The sequence below is a fragment of the Choloepus didactylus genome, chromosome 6 (genome assembly GCF_015220235.1).
Source record: "Choloepus didactylus isolate mChoDid1 chromosome 6, mChoDid1.pri, whole genome shotgun sequence".
In the NCBI taxonomy this organism is placed as follows: Eukaryota; Metazoa; Chordata; class Mammalia; order Pilosa; family Megalonychidae; genus Choloepus; species Choloepus didactylus.
The window spans coordinates 92,741,626-92,764,898 of record NC_051312.1 but is presented as its reverse complement, the minus strand read 5'-3'; the positions used below and the strand labels follow the sequence as shown (position 1 = coordinate 92,764,898).

The 23,273-nt window shown below is 37.3% G+C and overlaps 1 protein-coding gene across 3 annotated transcripts in view; it reads left to right on the top strand.

The window, feature by feature from the left end:
- INTS4 (integrator complex subunit 4) overlaps positions 1 to 23,273 on the top strand; it is a 237,356-nt gene that overhangs the window by 90,589 nt on the left and 123,494 nt on the right. For all 3 annotated transcript variants that reach the window (XM_037840819.1, XM_037840820.1, XM_037840818.1), the window contains exon 4: positions 9,263 to 9,369. In XM_037840819.1, the coding sequence (XP_037696747.1) occupies positions 9,263 to 9,369 (107 nt within the window). The remainder of the gene's footprint in view (positions 1 to 9,262; positions 9,370 to 23,273) is intronic.

The following is a 23,273-nucleotide window of genomic DNA, read 5'->3' as shown; positions in this document are numbered from 1 at the left end:
CAGAAACTTCTAAGCTTGAGGAGTTCCCATTTATCTATTTTCTCTTTTGTTGCTTGTGCTTTGGGTGTAAAGTCTAGGAAGTGGCCTCCTAATACAAGGTCTTGAAGATGTTTTCCTACATTATCTTCTAGGAGTTTTATGGTACTTTCTTTTATATTGAGATCTTTGGTCCATTTTGAGTTAATTTTTGTGTAGGGGGTGAGGTAGGGGTCCTCTTTCATTCTTTTGGATATGGATATCCAACTCTCCCAGCCCCATTTGTTGAAAAGACCATTATGGCTCAGTTCGGTGACTTTGGGGGCCTTATCAAAGATCAGTCGGCCATAGATCTGAGGGTCTATCTCTGAATTCTCAATTCGATTCCATTGATCTATATGTCTATCTTTGTGCCAGTACCATGCTGTCTTGGCAACTGTGGCTTTATAATAAGCTTCAAAGTCAGGGAGTGTAAGTCCTCCCACTTCGTTTTTCTTTTTTAGAGTGTCTTTAGCAATTCGAGGCATCTTCCCTTTCCAAATAAATTTGATAACTAGCTTTTCCAAGTCTGCAAAGTAGGTTGTTGGAATTTTGATTGGGATTGCATTGAATCTGTAGATGAGTTTGGGTAGAATTGACATCTTAATGACATTTAGCCTTCCTATCCATGAACATGGAATATTTTTCCATCTTTTAAGGTCCCCTTCTATTTCTTTTAGTAGAGTTATGTAGTTTTCTTTGTATAGGTCTTTTACATCTTTGGTTAAGTTGATTCCTAGGTACTTGATTTTTTTAGTTGCTATTGAAAATGGTATCTTTTTCTTGAGTGTCTCTTCAGTTTGTTCATTTCTAGCATATAGAAACATTACTGACTTATGTGCATTAATCTTGTATCCCGCTACTTTGCTAAATTTGTTTATTAGCTCTAGTAGGTGTATCGTTGATTTCTCAGGGTTTTCTAGATATAAGATCATATCATCTGCAAACAATGACAGTTTTACTTCTTCTTTTCCAATTTGGATGCCTTTTATTTCTTTGTCTTGCCAGATTGCCCTGGCCAGCACTTCCAGCACAATGTTGAATAACAGTGGTGACAGCGGGCATCCTTGTCTTGTTCCTGATCTTAGAGGGAAGGCTTTCAGTCTCTCACCATTGAGTACTATGCTGGCTGTGGGTTTTTCATATATGCTCTTTATCATGTTGAGGAAGTTTCCTTCAATTCCTACCTTTTGAAGTGTTTTTATCAAAAAGGGATGTTGGATTTTGTCAAATGCTTTTTCAGCATCTATTGAGATGATCAATTGATTTTTCCCTTTCGAGTTTTTAATGTGTTGTAATACATTGATTGTTTTTCTGATGTTGAACCATCCTTGCATGCCTGGAATGAACCCCACTTGGTCATGGTGTATGATTTTTTTAATGTGTCTTTGGATTCGATTTGCAAGTATTTTGTTGAGGATTTTTGCATCTATATTCATTAGGGAGATTGGCCGGTAGTTTTCCTTTTTTGTAGCATCTTTGCCTGGTTTTGGTATTAAATTGATGTTAGCTTCATAAAATGAGTTAGGTAGTGTTCCATTTTTTTCAATGTTTTGAAAGAGTTTGAGTAACATTGGTGTCAGTTCTTTCTGGAAAGTTTGGTAGAATTCCCCTGTGAAGCCATCTGGCCCTGGGCATTTATTTGTGGGAAGATTTTTGATGACTGATTGGATCTCTTTGCTTGTGATGGGTTGGTTGAGGTCTTCTATTTCTTCTCTGGTCAGTCTAGGTTGTTCATATGTTTCCAGGAAATTGTCCTTTTCTTCTACATTATCCAGTTTGTTGCCATACAGTTGTTCATAATATCCTCTTATAATTTTTTTAATTTCTTCAGGATCTGCAGTTATGTCACCTTTTTCATTCATTATTTTGTTTATATGGGTCTTCTCTCTTTTTGATTTTGTCAGTCTAGCTAGGGGCTTGTCAATCTTGTTGATCTTCTCAAAGAACCAACTTTTGGTGATATTTATCCTTTCTATTGTTTTTTTGTTCTCTATGTCATTTATTTCTGCTTTAATCCTTGTTATTTCTTTTCTTCTACTTGGTTTAGGATTGGTTTGCTGTTCATTTTCTAGCTTCTTCAGTTGATCCATTAGTTCTTTGATTTTGGCTCTTTCTTCCTTTTTAATATATGCGTTTAGTGCTATAAATTTCCCCCTTAGCACTGCTTTTGCTGCATCCCATAGGTTTTGGTATGTTGTGTTCTCATTTTCATTCGTCTCTATATATTTAGCAATTTCTCTTGCTATTTCTTCTTTAACCCACTGATTGTTTAGGAGTGTGTTGTTTAACCTCCAGGTATTTGTGAGTTTTCTAAGTCTCTGATGGTTATTGACTTCTAATTGTATTCCACTGTGGTCAGAGAATGTGCTTTGAATAATTTCAATCTTTTTAAATTTATTGAGGCTTGTTTTATGTCCCAGCATATGATCTATTCTGGAGAAAGTTCCATGAGCACTAGAAAAGTATGTGTATCCTGGTGATTTGGGATGTAATGTCCTGTATATGTCTGTTAAATCTAATTCATTTATCAGATTGTTTAGGTTTTCAATTTCCTTCTTGGTCTTCTGTCTGGTTGATCTATCTATAGGAGAGAGTGATGTGTTGAAGTCTCCCACAATTATTGTGGAAACATCAATTGCTTCCTTTAGTTTTGCCAGTGTTTCTCTCATGTATTTTGTTGCACCTTGGTTGGGTGCATAGATATTTACGATTGTTATTTCTTCTTGCTGAATTGCCCCTTTTATTAGTATGTAGTGGCCTTCTTTGTCTCTCAAAACATCCCTGCATTTGAAGTCTATTTTATCTGAGATTAATATTGCTACACCTGCTTTCTTTTGGCTGTAGCTTGCATGAAATATTTTTTTCCATCCTTTCACTTTCAATTTCTTTGTGTCCCTGTGTCTAAGATGAGTCTCTTGTATGCAACATATTGATGGTTCATTTTTTTTGATCCATTCTGCGAATCTATATCTTTTAATTGGGGAGTTTAATCCATTTACATTCAACGTTAAAACCGTGAAGGCATTTCTTGAATCGGCCATCTTATCCTTTGGATTATGTTTGCCATATTTTTCCCTCTCTCTATTAATATCCTTTATTGTACCCATACCGAATCTCTTTAGTACTGAACCTTTCTCCAAGTCTCTCTGTCCTGTCTTTGTTTCTCTGTCTGTAGGGCTCCCTTTAGTATCTCCAGTAGGGCAGGTCTCTTGTTAGCAAATTCTCTCAGCATTTCTTTGTCTGTGAAAAATTTAAGCTCTCCCTCAAATTTGAAGGAGAGCTTTGCTGGATAAAGTATTCTTGGCTGGAAATTCCTCTCTCTCAGAATTTTAAATATATCGTGTCATTGCCTTCTCGCCTCCATGGTGGCTGCTGAGTAGTCACTACTTAGTCTTATGCTGTTTCCTTTGTATGTGGTGAATTGCTTTTCTCTTGCTGCTTTCAGAACTTGCTCCTTCTCTTCTATGTTTGACAGTGTGATCAGTATATGTCTCGGAGTGGGTTTTTTTGGATTTATTCTATTTGGAGTTCGCTTAGCATTTATGATTTGTGTATTTATGTTGTTTAGAAGATTTGGGAAGTTTTCCCCAACAATTTCTTTGAATACTCTTCCTAGACCTTTATCCTTTTCTTCCCCTTCTGGGACACCAATGAGTCTTATATTCGGACGTTTCATATTATCTATCATATCCCTGAGGTCCATTTCAAGTTTTTCAATTTTTTTCCCCATTCTTTCTTTTATGCTTTCATTTTCCATTCTGTCATCTTCCAGGTCACTGATTCGTTGTTCAACTTCCTCTAGTCTTGTACTATGAGTGTCCAGAATCTTTTTAATTTGGTCAACAGTTTCTTTAATTTCCATAAGATCATCCATTTTTTTATTTAGTCTTGCAATGTCTTCTTTATGCTCTTCTAGGGTCTTCTTGATTTCCTTCATATCCCGTACTAGGGTCTCATTGTTCATCTTTAGTTCTTTGAGTAGCTGCTCTAGGTGTGTCTCTTCTGGTCTTTTGATTTGGGTGCTTGGGCTTGGGTTATCCATATCGTCTGGTTTTTTCATATGCTTTATAATTTTCTGTTGTTTTTGGCCTCGTGGCATTTGCTGTCCTTGATAGGGTTCTTTTAGGGTTTGTAGACCAGTTGAAGTCCTTATCTCTAATTTATCAGATCTACAGCTTCGTGGAGTACACTTTCTCTAACTAACCAGCAGGTGGCGTCCACGAGCCACCTGTTCTCCACAAGCCAGATCTCCCCCGCTTAGCCTTTTTGGTGAGTGGGGGAGTGAGTCTTGTGGGGCCCAATTGGTGTCCCAAGCTTGCGTGTGTAGTTGGTGTTGCCTGCCCTGTATGTGGGGCGTGTTTCTTGGCAGTCGGGGAGGGGGGGTGGCCCTAACAATCAAATCTCCCTGATGATCCTAGAGTTTTAAAGCTACTGCAATAGTCTAATCCTTCAGTTCAGTCCTGCCACAGTTTGTCTCTGCCACTGACCCACAAGTCTTTGGTATTGGCGTATGGCTCCTGAGACTTGCAAGTGGGCCCCTCTTCCAGGCTGTGCACCCCGGGTCCTCTGTTGAGGGATGACTGTGCTATGTCACAGGTGAGTGCCGTCCCCCCAGGGCAGTTCTGGGCTGCTGGGCTGTGTTGGGAGGCTCCCAGTCTGCTCAAATGATGGCTGAATGGGGCTCTGTTAATTCACACTGCTCCCCCTTCCCAGCTCTGGGACATTCAGCTGAGGTTGCAGGGAAGGCTAATGTCTACGCCCAGTTTTGTGGTGTGTGCCTGTTATTTGAAGCACTTCCGTCACACTGGGTTGTCTGGGGCAGCTCTGGGCTATGGGGCTGGCGATGGGCAGGAGTGTTTCCTGTCCACCAGGATGGTGGCTGTGAGCGGACGCCCCCCTTTTCTTGGGAAGTTGTGTTGTTTAGTGAATTTTCTCAGCCACTGGATTATTGCCTTTTGTCTCAGAGCTCTCTTAGTTCTGCTCTTGACTTGACGTGCCCAAATTTCAATTCTTTGAAGCTTTCTGTATTGAGCTTCTTAGAGTAATTGTTTTAGAAAAAGCAAAAAGGATTTAAAAAAAAAAACGGCCCTCCTCAGAGATCTAATGGGTCATTGAAATGCTAATAGACAAAGCAACCAGGGCCATTAAGGAAAGGTGCCCTGGGCAGAGAGATCAGCCTTGCTTCGGGATTTGCATATGCGCCTCAAGGCCTGATCTCCGCCCTTCCCCTTTCTGTGTTCACCAGAACTCCAAAAATCCTCTGCTTTTACTTTGGAGCTTCTCGTGTTGTTTTCCTTCTATGCCCGTCTCCTCTCTGCTGGGCTGGCTGCTCTCAGAGTCTCTGGTGTCTGGCCTCAGTCTATCTATGGTTGGAGTTTGAATCAGTAGAATGAGTTTCCGATGAGAGCAGCCACTGCAATTCTCCCTTCTCCTTCGTGGAGCTGGAGCTGACAGCCCCTCCTCCCCCGGGACTGAGCCTGGCAGGGAGGGGCGCGGGTCCCCTGGCCGCAAAAACTTACAGATTTCGGTGATCTCAGCAGTTCCACGTTTTCATGAGTGTTGTATGAAGTATGCCCAAAGACAGATTGCTCTGTGGTGTCCAGTCCACGCAGTTCCTGGCTTTTTACCTACTTTCCTGGGGGAGTAACTAAAGCATACAGCTCACCAGTCTGCCATCTTGCCCTGCCTCTCTCCCCAAATGCCTTTTAGATGTCTTCCTGGAGGTGAGCTTTTCTCACCTGCCAGCAGATGGTACCCTTCACCAACCTATTCCCCTCAGCCCTCTTAAGGCAGTCTATTCTTAGTACTCTGATTCCAGACAGTGGCATAACAGACATTTTCCTAACAGTCCAAATCTGCTGGCCAAAAGCTGGAACAGTGCTAGACTGTGACCTGCCCTGTTGTTGTAGAGTGGACTTTTACATCCTTCTCATTCTGCAGCCACCAACCCGCCAGGGACTTGGACACGCAAAACTTTCTGCCCCATGAGTGGGGGATGTGCCTTAGGCGCTTGGGCTGGGGCGGTGGGGTGGGTGGTTACTCATGATCGCTCACTATAGCTTCTCCATCTCTTCCACTCTTATTTTTCTGGCTGTTGCACAGCATTCCTCGCTATCTCCAGAATTCCAGAACAGTCATTCTGGACAGTTTCTGCCTGTCCCCTTATTGGTTCTCTGGGAGAGAACTGAGCCCAGCCTCTCCCTAATCAGCCGTTTTGGGTCCTCTACCCCCAACTGGTTCTTTTTTTTTTTTAATTTTAGTTTTTACTGAGATATATTCACATACCATACAAACATCACGGTGTACAATCAACTATTCATAGTACCATCATATAGCTATGCATTCATCACCCCAGTCTATTTTTGAACATTTTCCTTACTAACTCATTCTTTCTAACAGCAACATTCTTTATTTATTTATTAATTTATTTTTAAAATTCATTTTATTGAGATATATTCACATACCATGCAGTCATACAAAATAAATTTTACATTCGATTGTTCACAGTACCATTACATATTTGTGCATTCATCATCAGAATCAATCCCTGACACCTTCATTACCACACACACAAAAATAACGAGAATAATAATTAAAGTGAAAAAGAGCAATTAAAGTAAAAAGGAACACTGAGTGCCTTTGTTTGTTTGTTTTTTTCCTTCCCCCGTTTTTCTACTCATCCATCCATAAACTAGACAAAGGGGAGTGTGGTCCATATGGCTTTCCCAATCCCCTCGTCACCCCTCATAAACTACATTTTTATACAATTGTCTTCAAGACTCATGGGTTCTGGGTTGTAGTCTGATAGTTTCAGGTATCTGCTGCCAGCTACCCCAATTCATTAGAACCTAAAAAGGGTTGTCTATATTGTGCGTAAGAGTGCCCACCAGAGTGACCTCTCGGCTCGTTTTGGAATCTCTCTGCCACTGAAGCTTATTTCATTTCCTTTCACATCCCCCTTTTGGTCAAGAAGATATTCTCCATCCCACAATGCCGGGTCTACATTCCTCCCTGGGAGTCATATTCCACGTTGCCAGGGAGATTCACTCCCCTGGGTGTCTGATCCCAGGTAGAGGGAAGGGCACCAACTGGTTCTTTTTATTTATTTATTTATTTTTAAATTTTCATTTTATTGCAGTGTATTCACATACCATGCAGTCATACAAAACAAATTGTACATTCGATTGTTCACAGTACCATTACATAGTTGTACATTTATCACCTAAATCAATCCCTGACACCTTCATTAGCTCACACACAAAAATAACAAGAATAATAATTAAAGTGAAAAAGAGCAATTAAAGTAAAAAAGAACACTGGGTACCTTTGTCTGCTTGTTTGTTTGTCTCCTTCCCCTATTTTTCTACTCATCCATCCATAAACTAGACAAAGGGGAGTGTGGTCCATATGGTTTTCCCAGTCCCATTGTCACCCCTCATAAGCTACATTTTTATAGAATCGTCTTCGAGATTCATGGGTTCTGGGTTGTAGTTTGATAGTTTCAGGTATCTACTGCCAGCTACCCCAATTCATTAGAACCTAAAAAGGGTTGTCTATATTGTGTGTAAGAGTGCCCACCAGAGTGACCTCTCGGCTCCTTTTGGAATCTCTCAGCCACTGAAGCTTATTTTGTTTCCCTTCACATCCCCCTTTTGGTCAAGAAGATGTTCTCCATCCCACGATGCCAGGTCTACATTCCTCCCCGGGAGTCATATTCCACGTTGCCAGGGAGATTCACTCCCCTGGGTGTCTGATCCCATGTACGGGGAAGGGCACCAACTGGTTCTTAAAGAAGCTTCATACCAATGCCTCCTCATTTTGTGTCTTCAATTCCTGAGCATTTCTGGCATATTTTGGCAAGAATTCATTGGCTTCATTTTGATGTTATCCTCAGTTTTGCCGGTTTCTCCTTTCCATCACCTTCAAATTTGTTGTCTTTTCCTATCTACCGATTTTTTTCTCCTGTTTTCCTTGTTTTTGTAAGCTTATTTCTTTTAAATTTCAATATGCTTATATTAGTGAGATTTTAGTAAGAAGCAAAGATAAGCAGATGTGTTCAATCTGTGTTTAAAGTCTTACTCAGAAGTGATTTAACCAGTGTTTCCAAAACTTTAGTCATTTAAAAATCGCCTACATGATTTTTGCTAAAATATTTGCTTCTTATTTTTACTGTGGTTTACTTAGCATTTCTGTTAAATGTACTTGTACTTTTATTTGAATAAGTTAAAGTTAATGAGAATCTTTATATCAGTAATGTAGAAGGGAAATTAGTATCCTGTGATATCAACAGAAAATAACTGCAACTCTTTATTATGCACATGAAAATATATACATGATTATTAAATAGAAATCATCTGAATGCCACTTTAAATCCTCTTGCATACCACCAGCATTATAAGAACCGTATTTTGGGACAAACAAGGGAATTTAGACAAGAGAATCTGGCTAAAAAGATATTATATGTTGGTGAATATCAATTTATTTGGATTTTGCTCGCTGCTATTTATTGAACATTCATTGAATATATAGTGAGTACTTCTGCGTTCTGAAAATACAGAGGTAAACAAAATACCTTGCCCTTGCTCTTATAGAGCTTTCAGTATCCTGCATTAGTATGGTAAGAAAATAAATCAGTGCAGTAAAATGTTACAGCGGTAGTAGAGGGTTCAGTGGAAGCATGTTGGAAAAATGGTTGGTTCTTGGGAATTAGGAAAAACTTTGTATGGAGGGGGACACATCAGGGGACTCTTAAAGGATTATAATTGTTCACTGGGGACTGGGGTTGAGGATGGGGATTCTAAGTAGAGAAGTTACCCTGGATAACTTCCTGGATAAGGAAATCATAACTATTTGGATAAAAGGGTGCTAGAGGAGACTTGACAGAGATGAAGCTAGAGAGGTAGGTTGGGCTAGATATCATGGAGAGCCTTGTATATGTCCAATGTCCTTGCTCTGCTAAGGAGTTTGGCCTTTATTTTGAAGGCAATGAAAAGTCTTCGAATCAGTCAAGTGCTAAACATTTTTGGAGTACTTACTTTGTGTATAGGACTGTTCAGTTTTGTGGAGGACTCAGTTTTAGACATGAAACCTGCCTTCTAGAAATTTAGCATTTACCTGAGAGGATCAAGGATCTAACAGTGGAACCCAATTGACAAAAATCTACAGCCTTTAACCAAGTACATTTAGTTTATTTATTGGTCTTCTTTTGAAATTCTATAACCCAACATTCCATTTTCCTTTCTAGAGTCTCATCAAGTTTTAGCTCAACTGCTGGACACTCTGCTTGCAATTGGCACTAAACTCTCCGATAATCCAGCTATCCAGATGAGATTAATTGATGTAGCCTGTAAGGTAAGAGTATAATGATTAGACACAAGAGTACTTCTTTCTTAAACAGTTTTGTATTATCTGGAGAGGTGGTGTGCTGTAACGACTGCTTTGGATCTGTCTGAAACCATCATAAACCTGTATCTGAGAGATTGCCATGGACTCTTAGTGGTCCCAAGAGCTGCTTCATTTTTATATCCGTTGGTGTTGGGTTAGGAATAAAGCTAAGTAACTTGTTATAAAATTATCTTCTGCATTATCCCAACAGAAATGAAAATAATTGACTATAATTATGCCTAATACATACAATCTGCTTAATATGGTGCTTTATATTCAAATATTTGAATTGAATTGAATATATAGTGAATAGTTCTAGATTCTTTAGGTTAGTACCATGATCCCTATTTTACAACAGTAGAAATTGAGGTTTAGGGAGTTTAATTTGACCAAGTTTTCACAGCTAGGAAGTTGCAGAACCAGAGTATAAACTCTGGTCTCTCTGACTCCGAAGTCCATGTTTTTTTATTGTGCTGTTTGCGTAAATGAACAGGTCAGCTAGATGCAAACAACTATTAGGGAAATTTTTATGTTTTCATATTATAAAAGAAATACATGCATGTGAATTGTGCCTTTTGATTTAATTTGGAGGTTTTAGTTAGCCTCCTTACGTGTATAATAACCGTCCTTAGAACTTTGTAGAAATGATTTTATTTTTTCAATCTTTGTTGATAATTTTATTTTGAGAAAATAAGAAGAGTTTCTTATTTGGCTTGTGGAAGAGTGTTATATTCTTGGAATTGGGAATCTATTTCTGAACCTCGGGAAGGAGTGTTTCATTTATTAAAAAAAACAAAAACAAGCCGAATATACTTTGGCAAGTATAATATTAAAAGTCTAAGTGGAAAAAAGTAGGGAGAGTAAATGTGTGAGAAAGTATTTCTACCATGTGAGAGAATGTATGTATCTGTGAGATGGTACTTGGAAGAGAGGTGCCTTACTAAATAGGTTGTTATGCTTGAAGAAACAGATGCTTAAATTTGCTTTAAGGATACTTTTTGTAATGCAAATTTATATTCATAGAAAATTTGGAAAGCTACTGAAAAGTTAAAAAAAAAATACATTCATAATTCACTACCCAAAGGCAACATTGTTAGCCTTTTGATGTATTATTTTTTGTATACAGATTGTTTGCTTTTGTTTTTTCTTAACACATAGCTATGATCATATTCTATGTATGATTTTGCTGTTCTCTTTTTTACTCTAACTTTATAGCATAAGTATTTTCCTAATGTAAATATTTTGTAATTAAAATTTTTAGTGCCTGCAATATTTTGCCCAATAATTATATCATAGTTTACTTAATCATTTTCCTGTTGGATATTTATATGGTTACCATTTTTAAAATTGTAAATTATATGCAGTGAATATCATTGGTCTAAAATATTTTCTATGTTTAAGATTATTTTCTAAACAAAGACTGTCAAAAGTGGAATTACTCGTTGAAAGCATTTATAATTTTTACAGGCTTTTTTTTGATGAATTACTTTCCAAAAGTTTTCTAGTTTATATGCCCATCAGCAGTATATGAGAGTGCCTAATTTCATTGTATCATTCCAACATTGGATATTAAATGTTTAAAACCAAAAGATCAACCTGTTAATTTGGTAAGAGGAGAATGGTATTTCATTTTTTAAAATTTCTTTTTAAAAAGATTACTATTGAAGCCTCGTATTTATTCATCATTTGCATTTCCTTTCTTGGAAATAATCTTTTTATGTCCTCTGCCAGATTATCATATGGGGTTTTTGTGTGTCTCTTCACCCTTGTTGAGGCTCTTAATTTGGTGAAAATTTGGACCATTTGGAAATGGCAGATCTGTAACATGCTTTTTCAGACTCAAGTAAAGACTATCTTACGCTCTATAGCTACAGGCACTATTTCTGTGGCCTAATGTCTTTTTGTCTGTGATTTTTTTCACACAACCTCCCAAAAATTATTTTTTCACTGAGATATAATTTATATACTATGCTGTTCACCCTTTTGGTAGAAAATATGCAAAGTATATTCACCAACTATATATAATGGAATGAAATTGGAAATCAATAGAAAGAAGCTTTGAAAACTCAGAAATATGTGGAATTTTTAACAACGTAGTCTAAATAACCATTGGGTCAAAGAAGAAATCAAAAGGGAAATTAGAAAATAATTTGAATGAAAATGAAGACCCAACATACTAAGAGTTATGGCATTTAGGTAAAACAGTGCTTGGAAGGAAGTTTAGAGTTGTGAATGCCAATATTAAGAAAGGAAAAAGATTTCAAATCAGTAACCTAACCTTCCAGTTTAAGACTCCAGAAAAACAAGAGCAAACTAAACCTAAAACAAGCAGAAGAAAGGAAGTATAAAGGTTAGAGTGGAAATTAATGAAATACAGATGAGAAAAACAGTAGAGAAAATCAGTAAAACCAAAAGCAGTTCTTTGAATGGACCAACAGAATTGAAAAGCCTTTAGCTAGATTGACTAAGAAAAACAGAGAACATGCAATTACTAGAATCGGAAATGAAAGAGAGGACATTACTACTGACCTGTCAGAAATTAAATGGATTATAAAGAAATACTTTGAGCAATTGTATGCCAGTAAATTAGATAACATAGATGAAATGGATAAATTTATAGAAAGACACCAACTACCAAAGCAGACTGAAGAAGAAACAGACAATCTGAATAGGTGTATAACAGATAAAGAGATTGAATTAGTAAAACAGAGCAAAAAAGTACCTACAAAGTAAAAGTTAGGCCCAGATGGCATCACTGGTGAACTCTGCCAAACGTTTAAAGAAGGGTTAATACCAATTCTTCACAAACTGGAGAGGAGGGAACACTTCCCAACTGATTCTACAAAGCCACTGTTACACTGATACCACAACCAAAGACATCACAAGAAGAGAAAATTCCAGACCAATAAATAACTCTTATAAATACAGATACAGTTATCCTCTACAAAATACTTGCAACCCAAATCCAGCAACGTATAAAAAGTATGGGATTTATCCTGGGATTGCAAGATTGGTTGAACATCCAAAAATCAGTTAACATTATACACTGTGTCAGTAGAATAAAAAACAAAAACTATGCGATCATCTCAGTAAGTGCAGGAAAAGCCCTGGACAAATTCCAGCACCCTTTCATGAGAAGAACATTCAACAAAGTAGGAGGAGAAGGAAATTTCTTCAACTTGATAAAGGGCATCTATGGAAAACCTACAGTTAACATCATACTCAGTGGGGAAAGATGAATGCTTTCTCCCTACGATTGGAAACAAAACAATAATGTCCAGTCTCACCGCTTCAGTTCGGCATTGTACTAGAGGATCTAACCAGGGCAGTTAGCCAAGAAAAAGAAATAAATGACATCCAGAATGGAAGTGAAGGAGTAAAACTATGTGTTTGCAGATGACATGAACTCGTATGTAGAAATTTCTAAGGAATTCACTAAAAAGATATATATATATATATAAAATGGAACTGATAAATGAATTCATCAAGGTTTCAAGATATAAGATCAATATACAGAAAAATCAGTTAATACATAGTTAATACAACTTATGGTAAGTGTATTTCTATACATTTTCAATGAGCAATCCAAAAGTGAAAATAAGAAAGCAATTCCATTTACAGTAGACTCAAAAGGAATAAAATACTTATCAGTGAATTTAACAAAATAAATGCAAAACTTATACTCTGAAAATTACAAAACATTGTTGAAAGAAATTTAACGAGATCTAAATAAATGGAAAAGCTTCCCTTAATCATGGATTGCACATTTAATTTTGTTAAGATGGCAGTACTTTCCAAAGTGAAACAGATTCAATACTATCCCTATGGAATTACTTCCTGGCATCGTTTATCAGCCTGTATCATAAAAGTTATTATAGAACATATATGAAACACTTTTAAAAATCCATATTACTTTAATGTATTTCAGGTTACTCCTAAATGTACCTTCTAGTTTTCTTAGTGTGCTGGTTTGGATGTATTATGCCCCCCAAAACGCCATTATCTTTCATGCAGTCTTATGTGGGCAGGAACTCTATTGGTGTTGATTGGGTTGGAGACTTTTGATTGGATGTTTCCATGGAGATGTGATCGCTCAACTATGGGTGAGATCTTTCATTGGGTAATTTCTATGGAGGTGTGGCCCCACCCATTCAGTCTGCGCCTTGATGAGTTTAGTAGAGCACTATATAAGCTCAAACAGAAGAAGCAAGTTTGCTACAGCCAAGAGGGACACTTTGAAGAAAGCACAGGAGCTGCAGATGAGAGACAGTTTGAAGACAGCTGTTGAAAGCAGACACTTGTTCTGGAGAAGCTAAGGGAGGACAAATGCCCCAAGAGCAACTGAGAGTGACATTTTGAAGAGGAGCTGCGGCCTAGAGAGGAACGTCCTGGGAGAAAGCCATTTTGAAACCAGAACTTGGAGCAGACACCAGCCACTTGCTTTCCCAGAGAACAGATGTTTTCTGGATGCCATTGGCCATCCTCCAGTGAAGGTACCCGATTGTTGAAAGATTCCTCAGCTTTTCTTTGTCTTTCATGATCTTTACACTATTAGAGTATAGGCCATTTATTTAATAGAATGTCTTTCAGTTTGGTCTTTAATAATGATATTTTCTCTTTAGATTCAAGTTATTTATTTTGCCAGGAATTATAACAAAAGTAGTATTGTTTCCTCAGTGCATCACATCATGAGGCACAAATGAACATTTGACTCATTGATGTCGTTAACTTTGGTACTTGGTTAAAGTGGTATCTGCCAGGTTTCTTTTTTGTTTTGTTTTGCTTTTAACCTAAAATAACTACTTTACTTTCAACATGTTCCTACTCTACCCCAAGAAAATACTCTAATATAGCAACATTTCTGTGAACTTATTCCTACCATACCCATCAGAAATTAACAGACCATAGTCATTCCTGGGCATTCCCAGAATGTTAAATTTACCCATGATAGCTTATCTGTTCTTACTGGGTTATCACTCCCCGTTCCTTAATTGCTCTCTATCACTAGTTCCCCTACATTCTACATTATAAACCATTTGTTTTACATTTTTTAATGTTCACATTAGTGGTAGCATATAATATTTCTCTTTTTGTGCCTGGGTTATTTCGCTCAGCATTAAGTCTTCAAGGTTCATCCATGTTGTCATATGTTTCACGACATCATTCCTTCTTACAGCCTCGTAGTATTCCATCGTGTGTATATACCACATTTTATTTATCCACTCATCTGTTGAAGGACATTTGGGTTGTTTCCATCTCTTGGCAATTGTGAATAATGCTGCTATGAACATTGGCGTGCAGATATGTATTTGTGTCACTGCTTTCAGATCTTCTGGGTATATACTGAGAAGTGCAATCGCTGGATCGAAGGGTAACTCTATATCTAGTTTTCTAAGGAAGTGCCAGACTGACTTCCAGAGTGGCTGAACCATTATACAGTCCCACCAACAATGAATAAGAGTTCCAATTTCTCCACATCCTCTCCAGCATTTGTCATTTCCTGTTTGTTTAATGGCAGCCGTTCTAATTGGCATGAGATGGTATCTCATTGTGGTCTTAATTTGCATCTCCCTAATAGCTAGTGAAGCTGAACATTTTTTCATGTGTTTCTTGGCCTTTTGTATTTACCCTTCAGAGAACTGTCTTTTCATATCTTTTGCCCATTTTATAATTGGGCTGTCTGTACTATTGTCATTGATTTGTAGGATTTCTTTATATATGCAAGATGTCAGTCTTTTGTCAGATACATGGTTTCTAGAAAATTTTTCCCATTGATTTGGCTGCCTCTTCACCTTTTTGACACATTCCTTTGAGGTACAGAAACTTATAAACTTGAGGAGTTCCCATTTATCTATTTTTTTCTTTTGTTGCTTGTGCTTTGGGTGTAAAGTCTAGGAAGTGGCCTCCTAATACAAGGTCTTGAAGATGTTTCCCTACATTATCTTTTAGAAGTTTTATGATAGAGTCTTTTATATTGAGATCTTTGATCCACTTTGAGTTAATTTTTGTATAGGATGTGAGGTAGGGGTCCTCTTTCATTCTTTTGGCTATGGATATCCAACTCTCCCAGCCCCATTTGTTGAAAAGACTGTTATGTCCCAGTTTAGTGGCTTTGGGGGCCTCATCAAAGATCGGTCGGCTGTAGATCTAGGGGTGTAACTCTGAATTCTGAATTTGATTCCATTGATCAGTATGTCTGTCTTTGTGCCAGTACCATGCTGTTTTGACAACTGTGGCTTTATAATAAGCTTCGAAGTCAGGGAGTGTAAGTCCTCCCACTTCATTTTTCTTTTTTAGAGTGTGTTGAGCAATTCAAGGCATCTTCCCTTTCCAAATAAATTTGATAACTAGCTTTTCCAAGTCTGCAAAGTATGTTGTTGGAATTTTGATAGGGATTGCATTGAATCTGTAGATGAGTTTGGGTAGAATTGACATCTTAATGACATTTAGCCTTTCTATCCATGAACATGGAATATTTTTCCATCTTTTAAGGTCCCTTCTATTTCTTTTAGTAGAGTTATGTAGTTTCTTTATATAGGTCTTTTACATCTTTGGTTAAGTTTATTCCTAGGTACTTGATTTTTTTGGTTGCTATTGAAAATGGTATCTTTTTCTTGAGTGTGTCTTCAGTTTGTTCATTTCTAGCATATAGAAACATTACTGACTTATGTGCATTAACCTTGTATCCCGCTACTTTGCTAAATTTGTTTATTAGCTCTGGTAGCTGTATCGTTGATTTCTCAGGGTTTTCCAGATAAAAGATCATATCATCTGCAAACAATGACAGTTTTTCTTCTTCCTTTCCAATTTGGATGTCTTTTATTTCTTTGTCTTGCCGGACTGCCCTGGCTAGCACTTGCAGCACAGTGTTGAATAACAGTGGTGACAGCGGGCATCCTTGTCTTGTTCCTGATCTTAGAGGGAAGTCTTTCAGTCTCTCACCATGGAGTGCTATGCTGGCTGTGGGTTTTTCATATATGCTCTTTATCATGTTGAGGAAGTTTCCTTCAATTCCTACCTTTTGAAGTGTTTTTATCAAAAAGGGATGTTGGATTTTGTTGAATGATTATTCAGTATCTATTGAGATGATCATTTGATTTTTCTCCTTTGATTTGTTAATGAGTTGTAATACATTGATTGATTGTCTTATGTTGAAACATCCTTGCATGCCTGGAATGAACCCAACTTTGTCATGGTGAATGATTTTTTTAATGTGTCTTTGGATTCGATTTGCAAATTTTTTGTTGAGAATTTTTGCATCTGTATTCATTAGGGAGATAGGCCTATAGTTTTCTTTTTTTGTAGCATCTTTGCCTGGTTTTGATATTAGATTGATGTTAGCGTCATAAAATGAGTTAGGTATTGTTCCATTTTCTTCAGTGTTTTGAAAGAATTTAAGTAAGATTGGTGTCAGTTCTTTTTGGAAAGTTTGGTAGGATTCCCCTGTGAAGTCATTTGGCCCTGGGCATTTATTTGTGGGAAGCTTTTTGATTACTGATTGGATCTCTTTGCTTGTGATGGGTTGGTTGAGGTCTTCTTTTTCTCCTCTGGTCAGTCTAGGTTGTTCATACGTTTACAGGAAATTGGCCGTTTCCTCTATATTATCCTGTTTGTTGGCATACAATTGCTCATAGTGTCCTCTTATAATTTTTTCAATTTCTTCAAGATCTGCAGTAATGTCACCTTTATCATTATTTTGTTTATATGGGTCTTCTCTCGTTTTGATTTTGTCAGTCTAGCTAGGGGCTTGTCAATCTTGTTGACCTTCTCAAAGAACCAACTTTTGGTGTTATTTATTCTCTCTATTGTTTTTTTGTTCTCTATGTCATTTATTTATGCTTTAATCCTTGTTATTTCTTTTCTTCTTACTTGGTTTAGGATTGGTTTGCTGTTCATTTTCTACCTTCTTCAGTTGATCCATTAGTTCTTTGATTTTGGCTCTTTCTTCCTTTTTAATGTATGTGTTTAGTGCTATAAATTTCCCCCTCACTACTGCTTTTGCTGCATCCCATAGGTTTTGGTATGTTGTGTTCTCATTTTCATTCATCTCTATATATTTAGCAATTTCTCTTGCTATTTCTTCTTTAACCCACTGATTGTTTAGGAGCATGTTGTTTAACCTCTAGGTATTTGTGAATTTTCTACGTCTCTGATGGTTATTGATTTCTAATTATATTCCACTGTGGTCAGATAATGTGCTTTGAATAATTTCAATTTTTTAAAATTTATTGACGCTTGTTTTATGTCCCAGCATATGATCTATTCTGGAGAAAGTTCCATGAGCACTAGAGAAGAATGTGTATTCTGGTGATTTGGGATGTAATGTTCTATACATGTCTGTTAAATCAAATTCATTTATCAGATTGTTTAGGTTTTTAGTTTCCTTATTGGTCTTCTGTCTGGTTGATCTATCTATAGGAGAGAGTGATGTGTTGCAGTCTCCCACAATTATTGTGGAAACATCCATTGTTTCCTTTGGTTTTGCCAATGTTTGTCTCATGTATTTTGTGGCACCTTGATTGGGTGCATAAACATTTATGATTGTTATTTCTTCTCGTTGAATTGCCCCTTTTATTAATATGTAGTGGCCTTCTTTGTCTCTCATATCCTGGCATTGAAAGTCTATTTTATCGGAGATTAATATTGCTACTCTTGCTTTCTTTTGGCTGTATCTTGCATGAAATATTTTTTTCCATCCTTTCCCTTTCACTTTCTTTGTGTCCCTGTGTCTAACGTGAGTCTCTTGTATGCAACATATTGATCGTTCATTTTTTTTGATCCATTCTGCCAATCTTTATCTTTTGATTGGGGAATTTAATCCATTTACATTTAACGTTATTACTGTGAAGGCATTTCTTGAATCACCCATCTTATCCTTTGGTTTATGTTTGTCAGATATATTTTTCCCTCTCTCTCTTAATGTCCTTTAGCATACTCATACTGAATCTCTTTAGTACTGATCCTTTCTCCATATCTCTCTCTCCTTTCTTTGTTTCTCTGTCAGTACGTCCCCCTTTAGTATCTCAAGTAGGGGTGGTCTCTTGTTAGCAAATTCTCTCAGCATTTGTTTGTCTGTGAAAAATTTAAGCTCTCCCTCAAATTTGAAGGAGAGCTTTGCTGGATAAAGTATTCTTGGCTGGAAATTTTTCTCACTCAGAATTTTGAATATATCGTGTCACTGCCTTCTCGCCTCCATGGTGGCTGCTGAGTAGTCACTATTTAGTCTTATGCTGTTTCCTTTGTATGTGGTGAATTGCTTTTCCCTTGATGCTTTCAGAACTTGCTACTTCTCTTCCGTATCTGACAGTGTGTTCAGAATATGTCTCAGAGAGGGTTTATTTGGATTTATTCTATTTGGAGTTCGCTGGGCATTTATGATTTGTGTATTTATGGTGTTTAGAAGCTTTGGGAAGTTTTCCCCCAAAATTTCTTTGAATACTCTTCCTAGACCTTTACCCTTGTCTTCCCCATCGGGAACACCAATGAGTCTTATATTTGGACGTTTTGTATTATTTATCATATCCCTGAGGTCATTTCGATTTTTTCAATTTTTTTCCCCATTATTTCTTTGTTCTTTCATTTTCCATTCTGTTTTCCTCCAGGTCATGGATTTGCTGTTCAGCTTCCTCTATTCTTGTACTATGAGTATCCAGAATCTTTTTAATTTGGTCAACAATTTCTTTTATTTCCATGAGATTGTCTCTTCTTTATGCTCTTGTAGGGTCTTCTTGATGTCCTTTATATCCTGTGCCATCCTCTTCTTCATGTCCTTTATATCCTGTGCTATGCTCTCGTTATTCGTCTTTAGTTCTTTGCTTAATTGCTCCAAGTACTGTGTCTTCTCTGATCTTTTTCTTTGGGTGTTTGGGCTTGGGTTGTCCATATTGTCTGTTTTTTTCATATGCTTTAAAATTTTCTGTTTTTTTTTTTTTTTTTTTTCCACTTCTTGGCATTTGCTTAACTTGATAGGGTTCTTTTAGGGTATGTTGACTGATTCAAACCCTTGTCTCTAATTTGTTGGATCTACAGCTTCGTGGGGTACACTTTCTCTAACTCACCAGCAGGTGGAATCCATGAGCCACCTGTTCCCCTCAAGACAGTTCTTCCCTGCTTTGTCTTTGTGGTGAGTGGGGGTGTGAGTCTTTTCGCGTCTAATTGGTGCACCAAGCTTGCGTGTGTAGTTGGTATTGCCCGCCCTGCATATGGGGCGTGTGTTTGAGCAGTTGTGGAGGGGGTTGGCTTTAATAATCAAATCTCCCCATGTTCCTGAAGATTTAAAGCTGTTGCAGTAGTCTAATCCTTCAGTTCAGTCTTGCCCCGGTTTGTCTTTGCTGCTGACCCACAAGTCCTTGGTATTGGCGTATGGTCCCTGGGACTTGTGAGTGGGTCCCTCTTCCAAGCCGCGCACTCCTAGGTCTTCTGCTGAGGGACGACTGTGCTCAATCCCCAAATATTTTGAAATTAAACTTCTTGAATCTTTATAACCTTCCAATGATGGAAAAGAGTCTTTTGTGGATAAGAACAACTTGGATCAAATTGGAAAATGCTGAAGTCCTTTTGAAAGTCTATTGTTCAGAAAGCCTTATAATTAAAAGTTTTACAAGAAATGGCCAGAAATATCATCTGCAGTGCCGAAGATTTTAGATGGTCAAATATTTGAGTACAACAGTTCCAAATAACCTAAACATTCCTGGATATTCTTGATAGTTTGGGGAGATGAGCTTCTGCCGCTGAATAGGCTGGTTCAACCCTGGAATACGACGGCCTTCCTTCTCCCGTTCTTCTCAATGGTGTGCTGGGTTTTTCATGTAGAGTTACTGTTGTCCTTCTGTAATTATAAGTAATTTGTGGGAGATACTTTGAGATTGCATAGTCTCTCTGTTATCTGATGTTCACCCTCTACTTGTAGCAAACATTAATAATTTTTTGAGTCAATTATTACTCTGTTGAAAAACGGTGATTTTCTAACTTTGTTATTCCTTCTATGTTTATTAGTTGGCATTCTACTGTAACGAGAGCTTTCCCTTCCTATCCGTATGTATCATCTAACTCCTGTTTTATTCACTACATTATAATCTTCCTATTACTATTTTTTTATTATTAATTTCAGTTTTATTGAAATACATTCACACACCATGCAATCATCCATGGTATACAGTCCACTGTCCACAGTATGATAACATAGTTATGCGTTCATCACCACAGTCTATCTCTGAACATTTTCCTTACATCAGAAAGAACCAGAGCAAGAATAAAAAATATAAGTGAAAAAAGAACACCCAAATCATCCCCCCATCCCACCCCATTTGTCCTTTAGTTTTTATCCCCATTTTTCTACTCATCCATACACTAGATAAAGGGGGTGTGATCCACAAGGTCTTCACAATCACACTGTCACCCCTTGTATTCTACATTATTATATAATTGTCTTCAGGAGTCCAGACTGTTGGGTTGGAGTTTGGTAGTTTCAGGTATTTACTTCTAGCTGTTCCAATACATTAAAACCTAAGAGGTGTTATCTATATAGTGCATAAGAATGTCCACCAGAGTGACCGCTCGACTCCATTTGAAATCTCAGCCACTGAAACTATTTCGTCTCATTTTGCATCCCCCTTTTGGTCAAGAAGATACTCTCAGTCCCACGATGCCGGTTCCAGATTCATCCCCGGGAGTCATATTCTGCATTGCCAGGGACATTTACACCCCTGGGAGTCGGGTCCCACGTGGCGGGGGGAGGTATTACTATTTTTTAATGCTCAAATTGTTCTTTATATATACGTTTTAAATGTAAAATTTGCAGATTGGGCCAGGAAATTAATATTTTTTTTATATGCAGTATCTACACAATTGAAATTAGGAATCTGCTTCTTTGTTTCCTATCTGTGAAGATTTTTCTGGGACACTTAAGATTTTACCTTTGCTTATAAAGCTTCCTTAAAGTCCGGTTTAATTCTTCTTTGTTTCTCTCTCTTTTTTTCAATCTCTTTGTCTCTTTCTGGTCCTTTAACTGTATGGCAAAAAGTACATTAAAGTCGTGAAGACAATAGAGGGAACCAAGAATTTTTTAAATACATTTTTTTAAAACTGTAGATACTGTCTAGTTTTTGCTCCTAACACTTTTCTTTGGTGTTGTATCTTTGTTATAATCCGTAAAACAATATTAATAAAGTATGCTATTCACTATAGTCCATAGTTTACATTAACATTTATTCCTTGAATTGTACAATTCTTTGGTTTTTAAATGTGTTTATTCTGGTAACATATATACAAGCTAAAATTTCCTATTTTAACTACTTTCCAATATACAATTTCGTGGTGATAATTATTTTCACAATATTGTGCTATTATTATCACCACTTTTTTAATGCATTTTTAAATTGTAAACTTATATATACATAACAGTGATAACCTTCAAGATACAATTTATTTTATTTTATTTTTTTTATCTTCATTTTATTGAGATATATTCACATACCACACAGTCAAACAAAACAAATCGTACTTTCGATTGTTTCAGTACCATTACATAGTGGTACATTCATCACCCAAATAAATCCCTGACACCTTCATTAGCACACACACAAAAATAACAAGAATAATAATTAGAGTGAAAAAGAGGAGTTGAAGTAAAAAAGAACACTGGGTACCTTTGTCTGTTTGTTTCCTTCCCCTATTTTTCTACTCATCCATCCATAAACTAGACAAAGTGGAGTGTGGTCCTTATGGCTTTCCCAATCCCATTGTCACCCCTCATAAGCTACGTTTTTATACAACCGTCTTCGAGATTCATGGGTTCTGGGTTGTAGTTTAATAGTTTCAGGTATCCACCACCAGCTACCCCAATTCTTTAGAACCTAAAAAGGGTTGTCTAAAGCGTGCATAAGAGTGCCCACCAGAGTGACCTCTCGGCTCCTTTTGGATTCTCTCTGCCACTGAAGCTTATTTCATTTCCTTTCACATCCCCTTTTGGTCAAGAAGATGTTCTCCGTCCCACGATGCCAGGTCTACATTCCTCCCCGGGAGTCATATTCCACGTTGCCAGGGAGATTCACTCCCCTGGGTGTCTGATCCCACGTAGGGGGGAGGGCAGTGATTTCACCTTTCAAGTTGGCTTAGCTAGAGAGACAGGGCCTCATCTGAGCAACAAAGAGGCATTCGGGAGGAGGCTCTTAGGCACAACCATAGGGAGGCCTAGCCTCTCCTTTGCAGCAACCGTCTTCCCAAGGGTAAAACCTGTGGTAGAGGGCTCAACCCATCAAACCACCAGTCCCCTATGTCTGTGGTCATGTTAGCAACCATGGAGGTGGGGTAGGCGAATACCCCTGCATTCTCCACAGGCTCCTCAAGGGAGCACTGCATCTTTTTTTTTTCCTTGTTTTTCTTTCTTTTTTTTTTTTTTTTAACTTTCCCTTCTTTTTTAAATCAACTGTATGGAAAAAAAGTTAAAAAGAAAACAAACATACAATAAAAGAACATTTCAAAGAGACCATAACAAGGGAGTAAGAAAAAGACAACTAACCTAAGATAACTGCTTAACTTCCAACATGTTCCTACTTTACCCCAAGAAAGTTACCTAATATAGCAACATTTCTGTGAACTTGCTCCTACTATATTCAAGATACAATTTAACAAATAATTAGCAAATTTTGAAGAACATCATGCTTCACAGTTTCAGAACTTCAGCTATTTCCATTATTGTAAAATATACATACAGAAAGGTGTTAACTTTCAATGTACAGCTCAACAAGCAGTTATATAGGTACTTTCAAAGATTGTTATAGTTACAATTCCACAGTTTCAGTTCTTTCCTTATTATGCCATATAAGGTATATACGGAAAAGTGAAAACTTTCAAAGGACAATTCAACGAGT